The 14,336-nt window shown below is 52.7% G+C and overlaps 4 protein-coding genes across 4 annotated transcripts; 2 read left to right on the forward strand and 2 right to left on the reverse strand.

Moving 5' to 3' along the window:
* Positions 1-547: 547 nt before the first annotated feature.
* Positions 548-3,909, reverse strand: QC761_601710 (uncharacterized protein). Its single transcript, XM_062880630.1, has 2 exons — positions 1,544-3,909; positions 548-1,481 (listed from the first exon to the last, which is right to left on the reverse strand). The coding sequence occupies exons 1-2, from the start codon at positions 2,214-2,216 to the stop codon at positions 844-846; spliced, it is 1,311 nt and encodes a 436-aa protein (XP_062729525.1). The 5' UTR covers positions 2,217-3,909; the 3' UTR covers positions 548-843.
* QC761_601700 (uncharacterized protein) lies at positions 3,228-5,408 on the forward strand (the record flags this gene model as incomplete). Its single annotated transcript, XM_062880629.1, has 1 exon — positions 3,228-5,408. The coding sequence occupies one exon, from the start codon at positions 3,228-3,230 to the stop codon at positions 5,406-5,408; it is 2,181 nt and encodes a 726-aa protein (XP_062729526.1).
* Positions 5,409-6,090: 682 nt separating this feature from the next.
* TAH18 (NAPDH-dependent diflavin reductase) lies at positions 6,091-9,594 on the reverse strand. The gene is made up of 4 exons (XM_062880628.1): positions 8,578-9,594; positions 8,322-8,500; positions 8,160-8,258; positions 6,091-8,078 (listed from the first exon to the last, which is right to left on the reverse strand). Exons 1-4 carry the CDS (start codon positions 8,767-8,769, stop codon positions 6,281-6,283), a joined length of 2,268 nt encoding a protein of 755 aa, XP_062729527.1. The 5' UTR covers positions 8,770-9,594; the 3' UTR covers positions 6,091-6,280.
* A 1,433-nt stretch (positions 9,595-11,027) lies between these two features.
* QC761_601680 (uncharacterized protein) lies at positions 11,028-13,521 on the forward strand. The gene is made up of 4 exons (XM_062880627.1): positions 11,028-11,590; positions 11,925-12,219; positions 12,281-12,517; positions 12,571-13,521. The coding sequence occupies exons 1-4, from the start codon at positions 11,364-11,366 to the stop codon at positions 12,967-12,969; spliced, it is 1,158 nt and encodes a 385-aa protein (XP_062729528.1). The 5' UTR covers positions 11,028-11,363; the 3' UTR covers positions 12,970-13,521.
* The last annotated feature ends 815 nt before the right edge of the window (positions 13,522-14,336 follow it).

A 14,336-nucleotide genomic window follows, 5' to 3' on the forward strand; every position in this document is an offset into this window, starting at 1 on the left:
TCAATGGCTTCATGTGTTTTTTTTTCTCCCTCAATGTCGTTTCGGTTGAATAAAATGATCCTCAACTCCGCTCCTCATCCGGACCTTTGAGAGAAAAAAACACAGCCCCCCAAAAATTCTAGAACAGGGCTCCGCTGTCGTCTGCCGGCTCTTCGTTACAGCCAACTCCACCGAAGAGAGGTCCGAATCCGGGGTACAGGATAATCAAGATCCATTTGATTGGCCTCGTCCTACAAGAAAAGATCTTAGCGGCATGGTGGAATACCATGTCGATCCACTGCGGCATCGGAATTGCAAATCCAAACCACCAGATATCGGCGCTGCAAATCTGGCATATTCTCTTACACCCTCTTCTGCAAAGACCCCGTCTCTAAGTGGTAGATATTTCCCGGAGATGTAGATTCCGTGAATCCACACAATCGGTAATTTTCTCAATGGGCTAGATGTTTAGCCCGTTGAGCAGAACTAGCAACATCCTAGCAAAGCACAACCACATGTTTGGTGTAGTAGAGCTTCGAATGACGGCAACTCTTTAGAGAACAAGTGTTTGCCTCGGTTATGACAGTGAAATTAAAAACAAATTAATCACCCAGTCCTGCTAACACATGGCTGATGATACAATGATGAATATCAACTCCTCCCAGGGTATATATACTATACGACAAGATCAAAGATGCGAGGACAAAGGCAACAAATCAGAAGAAAAAAAACATGAGAAAAGAAAAGAAAAATCATCAGCGATAACCTCATGAATGCTATGTCCCTTCCATGACCATGAATTCATCAAGTCATAATACCAACCTTCCCCCCAATTCAGTATTCGCAATCGACCACCAAAGCAGTCTACAAGTCTGGATCATCAGACTCGGATAACTCCGCCATCACTCCCTCGACATTCAGCAGATCAATCATCGCTTCCCTCGCCAAGTGAACAGGAATCGCAATGGACAGCGCATTCCAAAGCCACTGCCCTCGATCATTCATCGGGACCTGATGCAGAATAACAATCGGGTTCTTTGACGACGATGGATCAAAGCTGCTCAGCATGACCATGTGCTGAATGACAGAAAACTGGTAAAGCGTCGGTGGCTTGGAGACAAACCTGTTGCCCCTCGCAAGTACCTCGCGCCATCGTTTCCCCAGAGCTCTCAACCTCCTCTCGATGCTGCGAGACATGGCATCTTCAATCTCTCTGTCGTAGCTGCTCCCCTCTTCGTCGCTATCATAGGCAAAAGAATCGTGATCAACCCCCATAGAGTTGTCTCGAGAAATGGGCATGTTGAGTAGCCGCGCAGTGTAGTCGTGCACCAGAACAATTGAGAGTTCTTTGCGGGGAGTCATGCTGGCATCCTGCATCGACCATTTGATGTAACTCTTGATAGCCTTGACAATCAGACCGGACGCCTTGTCCTGGAGGCCGAGCTCCTCGTAGTCGGTAACGTGCTGGGAAAGGTAAAAGAGATTCTCGAGTGCCTTGCCAGCTGTATTTCATGTTAGGTACTATTATTATGGCAACCAAAAGGAGGTAGGGTATGTTACTTACCTGCGTGAATGCCCTTGTAGGCATGAATCACCACACGCTTCTCGCAATCCGAAGGAGTGAAAACATCGTCAAGATGAGGCTGATTGATGCCCCACATCTTGAAACAGATTTTCCAGTTGGATGGAATCATGGGATGCAACCCACGGAGATAGATGAGCTTGTGGACCTTCTTTTGATCTTCGTTCCAGTCATCGTAGCCTTCCAACCGACTGACGCCTTCCTCATAATCGCCAATGATCTGAGGAATGTTGCCATAGTCATCCCAGTCGCTGTTTGTGTCATAGCCATCTTCATGGATCTCCAGAGGCTCATCCTCCTGGACCATAGCCAGTCTGGAGGTTGGGCTGTATTGACCAAAGGATGGTTGTCGGTGCTTGGGGTAACCACCGCGTAGATGGTGACGAGACTCGGGGGTTCGTGGGTCAGAACTGGGTGGTGTAGAACCTTCCGAGTCGGTCATATCGACATCGCCATCGTCGTCTCGTTCAATGCTTTGCTTGATATCCTCCTTAATGCACTCTTGAAGACGGGAGTCTTCCTCATATCTGTCGCCATATTCGGATGTGGGTGGTGGGCTCAGGGGCAGAGGTGGGGAGGACTTAACTGACTCAACCCACGACCCGACGCTTGCCATGAGCTTTGGCAGCGATGAGAGGGCACCGGAGGGCCCCATCGCGACCACTGCGACTTGTCGAGGCCGAAATATCTCGGAATAGTGTCAAGTAATTGAGATATCAAAGGGCCTGTCGTGTATTTCCTCGAAGTCCGTGATGGAGGGAAGGTTCTGAAATGGTGGCGGGCACAATTGACGATGGTTTTGGTGGCTTGAGTTTGTGTTGGTTGCGACTTGTAAAGCTTGAATTCTTTCTGGAAGCTGGACAATCAATGTCTTTGTGGAAAGCGCGGGAGAGAATGGAGGAGAAGTGGGCTGCAAATGGGGATCAACGTGGGAACAACAGATCAAGTGAATGGCCTTTTCCGTCCCAAAAGTGAGGCTGCTCCCATAACGAGCGGGAAACAATGGACAATGTGATGGTTTGTGTCTAGGTGTGCAGGGCAACTTCCGGAAGCAGATGAGTAGCAGCCACCTTCCCAATTGCAAGAACCGAGCTTCAGTTGGGCCCCTCCGGAACGTTATATCGGTAAACGGAATTCCTCCGGCGGATGACCAAGATGGTTTTCATCTCAGCTGCATTCAGCGGCTTATGTGTGCAAATCATGTAGCCCGTTGTGGCCCAACGCCAGAAGTGACTGACAGGCTGGCGCAAGGCCATGTGAAAGCACGAATTGGGATTCAAGGGAACAGGCAATTGTGCCCCTGATTCGTACCTGTCTGGCCTCAGTAAGCCATCACCTACATCATCACACTTCCCCAACGACATAAGGCAGCCAGAGAAAAAGATGCCTAATCTGCTAATAAACGGCATCTGGCCAAGCGGCTCAGAGGATTGAATTTAGAGAGGCCAACGTGGGGGTTGAAGTTGGGGTTCAAGGTAAGGACGGGACATCTGGTGCAGGTGGTTGAACTCCTGCAGTAGTCCACCATTCATACTGGCAGTTTGTCTTGAAACACACACTCTCATTGACATGGTCATGGAGGCAAACATGAGTTGACGTTGGAAACACATGTCGAACAGCGGATAGCTCCATCAATTGTATAAGTCAAGGTGGGGTGTACCTGGCAATGACCAGGTGCAGGGGTGAACAGCTTCCCAAGTTCCCACCTTCCAAGCCAAATGCCGACCCTCAGAAGTGGCCCGTGCGCCCCTTCCACTTCACGCTAGCAATCCCTGTTCCTGTTTTCGCGTCGGGCGACTTTTTGATGCTCTGCAACTTTTTGTCTGGAAGTACCGAACGGTATGCGAATACATGCAACACTCGACTAGTTGCCAACGCCCATCCAACCCCAACAATGGCGACCGAATTCGAGAAAATGACCGTTACGCAGCTGCGGGCAGAGCTGAAGCGCCGCAAGCTTGCCACTACCGGTCTGAAGGCTGCGCTTGTTGCCCGTTTGGTGGACGACGAGGAAGTGCAAACTGCAGCGGCCGACCAAACAGCACAGGACGAAAGCCCCGCCGACGAGCCGGAACCTGTTCAAGATGCGAATCCAGAAGCGGGAACAGAGAAACAGGATGATGTCGCTATGGACGATGCGCCGGTAGCAGCTTCGGAGAAAGCCACTTCGCCAGCTCCCGCCTCGCCTTCCCCGGCTGTCAAAAACGAAGAGACTGTCACCACTCAACCTGATTCTGCCATCGAGCCTGAAATTACAACCCAACAAGACTCTAATCCTCCCCCCGAAGAACCTGTCGAGGTCGAGCCCGTCACTATTACCGAGATTGTTCAAGATACAGTTAGCCGAAAACGTCGGTCTAGAAGCCCTCCCCCGTCTGGTGACGAATCATTTAGCAAGCGAGCTCGACAAGACGACTGGGAAGAGAAGGCCGAGTTGGAGGAGTCGAGGAAGGAGCCAGCCTCACCGGCCGACAAGCACCTCGGCGAAATTACTCCCTTCGAAGTTGTGCCCCCAAGGAGCCCCGAAACTCGACTTCATGACGAGTCACCGCCTCACAAACGTCACGAGCGAGCTTGGGGTCAAAGGCTGGAGGGCAACCAACCCAGATACCAAGAGCAAAATATGGATATCGACGAGCCTATGGACGAATTTGGTCGAGTTGAGCGGTCTAGGCACCCTGCCACGTCTGCGCTCTACGTCAAGAATTTTATGAGACCCTTGAGGGAGGCATCAGTGCGCGAGTATTTTGTCCACCTTGCCGCTTTCCCAGGCGCGCCCGTCGATGACAGCTGCATTATCGACTTCCACGTAGATCAAATGCGTACTCACGCTCTTGTTAAGTTCGACAGCGTTTCGGCAGCCTCGCGGGTCCGCACAGCGTTACATGGGAAGGTCTGGCCAAATGAGAGCACCAGGAAGGAACTTTGGGTTGATTTCATTCCCCCCGAGAAAGTCGCAGAATGGATTGACCTCGAGCGCCAACATGGTCGTCAGACACGCTGGGAAGTCATCTTCGAGGACGACCCAGACACCCAGGAAGTCGTCGTGGCCTCTCTGGTGCAGTGTGATGGGGCCAGTTCAGGAAACAACAACTCGGGCAACAGACCTGCCCGGCAACCACTCCCGCCCCCGGTTGTTCCCACCGGACCCGGACGGAGATTTGCTGAACTTCAAGGCCAAGGATACCCTGCTGGTCCCCGCGTCCGCGGCAGAGGTCAAGCTAAGCACGACCTCGAGAACTTTGAAAACACGAAGAGAACTTCTACAGGCCCGCCGCTGTACTACCAGCCCGTGTCGGAAGAGTTGGCCCAGCGACGTCTCGACAATATGCAGTCCTACTACACCAAGGACCGCTACCGCGACATGGGCCGCGAGGACGAAATCAACCGGTACACTTTTGAGAGCGGAAGCCAGTTTGTGGATCGTGGAAAGGAGGTCTTTGTAGGTATTCGGCACCCTATTCGCGAAGCCAGGAAGCGTCGCGAGCGTAACGAGCTCCGACGTGGGCGTGGGCGTCGCACACCTTCTCCTCCTCCTTTCAGGCGCCAGGATGATAGGGCGTACCGGGTGCGTGATGACCGTACTGGTGGTGGTAATTGGAGTCGGGATCGGTTTGAGGCCTTGGATAGGGAGGATGATCGGATTGGTGATGGTGATGCCGGCCCCAAGATTCATCCGGATCGCCGCCTTAGCATGGAGAGAACGGATAGAAACGATGACCGCCGCTGGGAGAGGGGGGATGATGTGCCCAGGTCGAGATTTGATGGTGCACCGTTGCCGACGTATACTGGGCCGCCGAGGAACCACCGTCGCCGGGGTGGTGGTGGTGGTCGGAACAGGCGCTAAATATTTTGAGGAAAGGATTAAGGGGGGGGGGGCATCTGATCTGCACAAACTGGCAGAGGTGTTTGATCTATCAAGCCGTTTTTGTCTTTGTCGTTGTTTGGCAGGGCGGCGTTGTAAGACTACATATAGGTGTTGAAGATGGGGCGGCACTGCACTGACGATGGCGAAAAGGGAATATAGAGACGAGCGATGTCGAGAGAGCTAGCAGCAGCGGTGATTTGGTCATCGAGGGCAGATTATCACGAGCCCGGATCTGCAACGCCAGGATCAAGGTGGGACATTTTTTTTCTGAGCTTTTGCCCTTTCTATAAAGAAGCTACCTACTTGCTGGGGCTCAAAGAGGAGCACAGTATATAACTCGAGAGCTGAAACAAAAAATGAGTGTTGGTACATTGAGGAAAAGATGGATAAATACTAGCCGTATTCTTCAGGAGCTGAGCGGAGGAGATGATAGGATGGGGAGATGAAAAAAAGACATGGGGAAAAGAAGCTACCAAAAAGCAGTGCAGTGTGTGCAGATTAGATACCCGTGTAAACAGACAGATACATGTAGTCAATGTACAAAATGAAAAGTTTTGTAGATATTTTTCCCCGAGATGATGTGGTGTGATGATTTTAGTTCGGCATAATAACGCCTTTTGATCATCGCCGATGATCCCAACCAGTCACCAGCAACGCCTCATTATGATAACAATACTTGATATTCCGTACAACCCTATAGCACTATGTATTCACATACACACAACCCCCACTCGAAGCAACGCTCGCCATCCCATTTTTCTTCTCCCAAAACCCCTACTCCAACCCAAACTCCCCCAACTCCATTTCACCACACTCCTCGCCCTCTGTCCCCCGCGCTGCCACCCCAAAAATCACCACGTATCCTCCCAATAAACCACCCTCATTCCCAACCACCTCTCCCCCTCCTCCCTATCCCTCACAAGCTTCTCGCCCACCAGCACATCAACAAACGCCTTCCTCACCGCAATCGGCATCTTCCCCGCACTCCCACAAACAGCCACCACCGGCCCCCGTCTCATCAACCCCGCCACCTCCTTCGCCCTCTTCCTAATCTCATTCTGCACATACCTCTTCCCCCTATCCGGATCCATCTCCTCCACGATCCCAAACTCCACATTCTCCTCCTCCTCCGTTTTGATCGGCTTCTCCCATACATTTCCCCCCTTCTTCTTCTCCTCCTCCTCCTTCTTCTCCACCGCCGCCGGCTCCTCCTCATCCCTCGAAAAGCAAGGAAACACCGTCAACCCCTTAATATACCCCCACTCCCCTCCAAAGTGATAATCTTTATCCCTATTCCTCCCCCCATAAAACAGCACCGTCTCCCCCACCTGAGTATCCACCTCGTACTCCAACCTCTCCTGAATCAACGCCCTAATGGGCGCAATCCCCGTCCCCGTCGCCACAGCAATAAGCGGCCTCTGCACCGCCGTCGGCAACGGCATCATCACATTCTCCCCCCTTGACGGGCTGATCCTCACCGTCAAGGGCGTGTCCCTTGCAAGATACTTCAAATACCTCGAGCAGAGCCCCTGTCTCGGTTTCCGAATAATGGTCTTGTACTCCACCAGCGCAGCCAGAATCTCAATTCGAAGTGGAAAAACAGGTAGAGTCGCGTTCGGGGCGTCAGGGTCGTATTGGTTTTCGGTCAAAGAGGCCCCCCCGTTGCAGACGGAAAAGTCTCGATGGCGAATAACGGGAAACAAATCGAGGACTCGCTCGACCGGGATTTTCACGCCGGGAAAGTCAGAGAGGAGCTCGAGGATGGTGCGGCGGGGGCGGGAGGTGTAGTCGTAGAATTCTTGCTCGTTGCCCGGGAGGAGGAATTCCCACAGACGCTCGACTTCGTCTCGGTTCTTGGTGAAGAAGGTCAGCTCGCGGATAAAGTTCCGTTTCGGGATGGCGGTGATGTCGAGGTTGTCTGTCAAAATGTCGCGGAGGGTGGAAGGCTGGCCGTCCACCCTGTCAAAGACACGCTTTGGTTTGTTGGACATGTCCAGGGGTTTGTCAGCAACATCGTTCCAGCCCATGAGGTTGATCAGCTCTTGGACGTCCTCGGGGTAGTTCTTTGGGTAGATCGACAGTATCGATTGGCCGCGCATGTCGCTGACCTTGCTGATGAGTTTCTCGCCGCCGTAGACGTCAAAGACAATGTGGCGGACGTCTTGCCAGTGGTCAAAGGGGGTGACTCTGGCGTTGTCAACCACTTTGGCGAATACACCTTGAGGAATTGCCAGTCTGGTTGGTAGGGGAGTTCTCGGGCCAACCTTCTTGGTCGTCTCGAGAGAGTACTTGGATGGGTGGTCTTTGAGGATATTGTTCTTGTCTAGGACGTCGACTGGCGTTCCCGTTCGGATCTCCCAGCTTTGGTCTTCCCGGGCTTCCCAGGCGGGGAAAGTGGCAGCTTGTCGCTGGTTGTGTTCGAACCGACGCTGGGATAGAGGCGCGGGGTTGTCGACATGGGAGTAAAGGGCGCTTTGGGTGGCGCTTTTGTCTGCTGGAAGGGGCTCCATTGTCGGCATAACCCGTACTGAATACTTTGGTGGAAGAAGCTGATTGTTGGAAATGGGCGCTGTTCCTTCGGGAAGTGGGTATTTCTCCAACAAAGCGGCCTTGAACTCTTCTTTCCAGGGAAGGTATATGCTGTCGATGCTGTCGATGGTTGCGGTGTATTGTTAGAGATATCAAGTAATCCGTTGAGCTGCCAATAAAGTTGAGATCAAAGTTGCTTACCCGTTGTTGTGGCGCTCGTCTGCCTCGGCAGCCCTAAAGAACTCTGTTGCCCCAAGCTGCAGGAGCCTCACTTGCAACTTCCGTGCTGCCCAGTTGAACCTGCATTGGCAGCTTTGTTAGCAAGTCATGTCCACGACTGAATAACAAGGCAAGCAAACTCACTTTCGATAACCGCTGTCACCAAGGCCGAATATCGCAAACTTGACAGGTCCGAGGCAGTTGCTGTTATTGAGTTTCTCTCGCCTAAGATTTTTCCAGAAATTTAGAGTATTTGTGGGCATGTCACCTTGCCCAGTTGTAGAAGTTACAAAGACCACCAGTGAGACTTTCAAGAGGTCTGACTGCAAGGTGAGTGGAGAGTCAGTTGGGGTCTTCAAGTGAATAGAGTGTGAAGTTGCTCCCATGGGCATTGACCAACCAGTTTGAAGCTATCCATCTCATCCATCCTGGTATGAAAGTGCAGCCTCCGTGCCATGTCCTCGAGCTCTATTGCGATTTCCTCAGCATTTCCTGTCTCTGAGCCGTAAAGGATGGCCATGCTCCTCCCCTCGATTTCAACGGGCGATGCCAGTTGCGCCATCTTGGCCGGGCTCTCCACTTGTACACTCATAGTATACCTTTGGATAGCGAGTCCGTCAAGATGACCGAGAATGCTGCTGGGTTGAGTGCTAATCTTCGAGTTTATATGTTACTTGTGAGTGAGCTTGCCGCCCAAAAAATCGTAAGAGATGCTGAGTCATAAAATCTCCAAGCTTGATTCTTCAATGTGCGATGTCGTCGAATATCCGGTATCGTAAGTTGAATTAAACTTGGTCAATGGTGGTTGTAGAACTACAGAATGGTTTTACTGATTGATAAGGCTGAGCAGGAGCTTGAATGTGAGATCTCCGTGGTTTATCGGATCGGTCCCGAAACCGGCCCGGCCCAGCTTTCGTCCCGCTATCCTGGAGCTTTGTTCCCGGATCGGACCTCCGAACATCGGGTTCCTTGCCGTCATCTGGGAGCATCTCCAGCTCGGCTCAAATCCCAAGAACAGAGGCCGTGCTTCTCCGCCTCCGTCTTCAAAAACCCTGAGCGCAAGGACTCCATTCCCAGGGGCGAGTTTGCCATTCTCAGGTGATGTGATGTTGGACAATGCTCGAATCAAGGCTGGGGGCAATGAGGGGCAACGGGCAGCAATGAGGTCAAAAGCGGAGCCCGTTTATGGAGAGGTGGACACATGATAAACATCGCCGGCGCCGTGGTTCAGCTTCTTTGCAAATACAGCCTGACAGCCAAGATATGCCCCTATTTCTATGGTCAGAGGGTTGCCCCTTTTTCTAATCTGGCTGTACACCTCAGCTGCATACGCATAAACAACCAGTGCAGAATCGTCGTGTCAAAGCACCAGTGAACGGACAGGATGGGGGCGGTGTGGATGGAAGCGTCTGGAAGCTGCCCTTGCCTCTCACCCTGTCGACCAAGGGCCCAGTGCCAATTTCCCCGCTAAAACGCCTGTCATGCCAACCCTGCCCTTGCGGGCCACTAACAGCAAAAGGGGCATCAGCCAATCGGGCGCCGTTGTGTCATCGGATTTGGCACAATATCTCTTGTTTCCATTTTTCATGTGTGCGTCGTCAACCACTGCATATATCTTCAGAAAAAGAGAGAGGTGCAGGCTGGCGATCAGCATGATCTCTGATCACCAACTCTCCCGTTGCCGAGCTGGTTAGGCATGGACCAGGCCTCTCTTTGCGTTTCCCGCAGCCGGGCGGGCCCCAAACTGAATTGGGCTTGTTCGCCCAAGCTCCCGGGTGGAATGAACCAAGACCAGACAAGGGTTTGTCTCCGAGCTCGCCAAGGGCCGTCGATGATCTCAAACCTCCAGCTTCCCATGAGTTGTTATATACAGCTGGATGGATGGCTTTAAAACACATGATGGAGACTACAATGCAGCTCATGGGTGGTTTGTTTATTCAGCATATCGGAACCATCTTCTTGTGTATATATATGTATTTATAATCATCTTCCACCAACACTGGCCCCCTGATAGAACTACCCGGGGCTCATGATTCATTTCCGTTTGGTGCAACCTCAACCGAGCGCCAGGAAGAGGGAGAGCGAGGGTGGTGCTGGTAGAGCCACGACACTACGGATATCGTCAACTAGCTTTGTATCATGACATCGACACTACACTCTTGTTGGTGAAGTGTCTATCTGAACACAGCCTCTGTATCTCCATGTCCATGTGGTGGGTGAGTAGAGTAGGTGCTCTTTCCGAGATGGAAATTCGTCTGATGTTCGCCATGGCTCCAGATAATACGATGGTCCAGAGCCACTTTCCTATTCAGTCAATGGCAATAGATCTCCTGAGCTTTGAGTGAAATCCGGAGCACGGGCCCCATTGAATGAGGGGAGGTTTTTGAGATATATACTTTCCCTCTTCGACTTTGAAACTCTGAGGCTCATCACTTGACTTGGAATTTAAAAACCCACACAGAAACGACAACCGCCAAAAACCTAATAAGCTAAACAATAAGTTGAGCTTCCTGCCCCGCGCCAAACCCACGGAACCGAACCACACCAAGACAAAACACACCGTATTTTCTGTTTTCTCGACACAAACGAATAGTGAAGATCACCTATTGAGGTATGTACCTGCTAGACCTACGTGTTTCCACATCACCATATACAACACATCTTCATCGACGAGCCTTGTCGTCTTTCGTCCTTCCTCCTTCCTCCTTCCCCCAGAAGTTCTGGTGGTGGGGCGCAGCACCACTTCACCACGCACCCCTGCCTTTGACTGCTGCCCTGCACTTTCCCCGGGCCCCACCTCCGTCTCCCACCCCCCAGGCAATTGCTGTTCAGGCCAGGTACGTACCGCCGCCACGCCTGCCACTCGGCCGCTTGCGAAAAATTATTTGAATTTTGGCCGCGCCGACTCACAGCTCTCCCCCTTCTTCCCTCTCCCCACGTCAACCACCAAGGATCGCTACAGCTTCAACCTTCGTCAACCACACCTCTCAAGACCTCTAGGGCTCCAAGCTACCCTATTCTAACTCCCCCCCAGACCCAGAGTCCAATTCTAATACTCGTTCCGTGAACGTCTCCCTCCATCACTACCTGACGCTTCACCCGTTGCCTTGCTCAACGAGTCATCACCCGTCACATCAACTTGTGGATCGACTCCATCAACACCAACCGACATCCTTATCAATCACCATGTCTACCGTCGTGGAGAAAGTTGCTGACGCTGCTGCCGCGGCCGTCAATGACGTTACCAACGCTCTGGCCAACACCTCTATCACTGGCAAGACAGACGACAAGTCTGCCAACAACAACGATGCCGTCCTTGCCAGCGCTGCTGAAGGTCGCCGCCTGTACATCGGCAACCTTGCCTACGCGACAACGGAGGGGGAGTTGAAGGAATTCTTCAAGGGCTACCTTGTGTAAGTTTGTTTGCTTTTTTTTTCTTTGTTCACACATGCATTGGTTGCCGTCAAGCACGGTGTCCGGGTCGACTCGAGTCGAGTTGCGCTTGGTGAGGTTTGTTTCCTGGTGTTGTTATTGTCGTTGCTGCTTGACCGCTGCTTCGCTTGATGCCTGGTCCTGCCACTCCACCGCTGGCCACGTCTACCTTGCACCAGCACCATGGCCTCATGCGGCCCACAGCTCAGCGGGCTAGACCACGCCTGTTCCCCGCAGCCGGTCAAGCTTGGCCGTCCCTCACTGTTGACAAGCACTTTGTTTGAGCCATCGCTGACCATGTATCGCCTCGTGCAGTGAGTCCGTTTCTATCCCAAAGAACCCTCGCACCGACCGCCCCGTCGGCTATGCCTTCGTCGACCTCTCTACCCCCAGTGAAGCTGAGCGCGCCATTGCTGAGCTCTCCGGCAAGGAGATCCTGGAGCGTAAGGTCTCTGTTCAGCTCGCTCGCAAGCCCGAGGCCAACGAGAAGACTGAGGGTGCCGGCGAGGGCACCAACGCTGATGGCACGCGCCGCCGCCAGTCTACCCGTGGTCGTGGCCGCGCTGGCCGTGGCCGTGGTGGACGCGCTCGCGGTGGCCGTGGCAGTGACGTAAGTTGTTGTCTTCGAGCTCGGTGCATGAGAGCTATCTCAAGCTAACACTTTTGCTCAGGACGAGAAGAAGGAGGACGGTGCTACCTCGGGCGACGCCGCTGAGATTGCCGCCGATACTCAGGTTCAGCCCCTGAAGGACATCACCAACGAAGCCAACACTAACCAGGACAAGTCTGGCAAGAACCAGGCTCGCACTGCCCGTGAGCGTCGTGAGCGTGGTCCCCCCGCCGATGGCATTCCTTCCAAGACCAAGGTCATGGTCGCCAACCTCCCCTACGACCTGACCGAGGAGAAGGTTTGTGATCATCGTCCCGGCTTCTTGCGTGCAACATGCTAACCCCCTTCCAGCTCAAGGAACTCTTTGCTGCCTACCAGCCCTTGTCCGCCAAGATCGCTCTTCGCCCCATCCCCCGCTTCATGATCAAGAAGCTCCAGGCCCGTGGTGAGCCGCGCAAGGGACGTGGCTTCGGCTTCGTCACCTTGGCTTCCGAGGAGTTGCAGCAGAAGGCCGTTGCTGAAATGAACGGCAAGGACATCGATGGCCGTGAGATCGCCGTCAAGGTCGCCATCGACAGCCCCGACAAGACTGACGATGACGTTCACGGTGCTCACGAGGCCGGCGAGAAGATCGAGGGTACTACTCAGGAGCAGGCTCCTGTTGCCCCGGCGGCTGTTGGTAACCCTGCCCCTGCCCCTGCCCCGGCGTCTGCCACGCCCGCAGCTGCTCCTGCCACCACCACTGCTTAAAAATGCTCAACCCTTGATGAGCATGGGGACGCAAGACGATATCGGCGGAGATGATGATGATGACTTCGTTATCTTTATCCGACTATCTTCTTAATCGTATGTATTAACTTTTTTGCGGTTGCATTTTTCACGACAGGGAATGGGTGGATGATTTCGGTTATGGTTAGACATGAAAATGAAGCGGCAGATGAAATAGTTTCCTGGGCGTCTGGTTCGAGGTTGGGGTTTCATAAGGGCTCCATTCACGGTTGAGACAACAGGAGGAGAATTATCTCGGCTTTGGCACACGAATACTCATTAATTTTCATGACCTCTTTGCCTGATTTTTTGGTGGAGTAGACGACATTTGATTCTGCGCAGTTCATCGGGTGGTGTACTATGGACATGTATGTATGTAGTGATGAGGCCAAAATGGGATCTCGGGAAAGTTGTTCTTTTGCAATATCATGACGATGGTGCCTGGAATGGTGTTGTGGTGGTTGTGAGCATTCCTGCAGGGGCACGGGGTGGAACAGTTTGGCGCCCAGAGTTCCAGAACAAAATTGATGGCACAGTCAAACTTGCAGCCTCACGGCGGCTGCTCACCATAATTTTATTGTATGGAACCATCACCGATCAACTCTCCATTACTTTCAGGTAGAGGTAGTGAGTGCTGAGAGTGAGGGTTGTGGAGCGTTGTGTGGGGGGTGGTGAGTGGTGAAAGTGAGAGTTATAGATGGTGGGAGTTTGGGTGGTGAGAATTGTAGATGATCGAAGTTATGGGGGTGGTAAAAGTGAGTGCTATGGGTGGTAAAGTGAGTGCTATGGGTGGTGAGAGGTGTGTGGTGAGGGTTGATCAACTCTGATTTGGTGAGTAGTCCAATTTCTGCCTCACTATTCGGAGGAAAAGGTTTATGGGACGTTTGAAGCGGAGGCTGTATGTTGTCTTGCTGCGTCCGTAGAAGTTTCTTGACTCTGTCATTGCTCAACTCGGTCAAGGAGTTGGAGCTTTGACGGGTGGGAGGGATGTGCCTGAGGAAGATCGTGGTGTTGTTGTGGATACCAAAGGACGAATTGGAGATGGAGAGTCTCAAGGAGGGGGGGGGTGAGAGGGTTGAAGGAGAAGAATGAGGCGCCTGAGGGGGCGAAGGAGGCTCTTGGGAAGGAGAAATCGGTTCTTGACCATGAGAAAGCTTGCCTCGAGAAGGAGAAGTCGGCTCTCGCAAATGAAAACTCGACTCCCGGAACTGCACTGAATAGGGTCGAGAAGGACAACACCCGGCTAGGCTGAGGAGCTTACCCAACAGAACGGAACGCTGCGTGGAAAGAATGCTGCGCTTGAGGATGAGAAGGCAGATCTTGAGAGTGAGATTGGTGTTTTGCAAGAG

This window comes from Podospora bellae-mahoneyi, chromosome 6 (assembly GCF_035222275.1).
Source record: "Podospora bellae-mahoneyi strain CBS 112042 chromosome 6, whole genome shotgun sequence".
Lineage (NCBI taxonomy): Eukaryota > Fungi > Ascomycota > Sordariomycetes > Sordariales > Podosporaceae > Podospora > Podospora bellae-mahoneyi.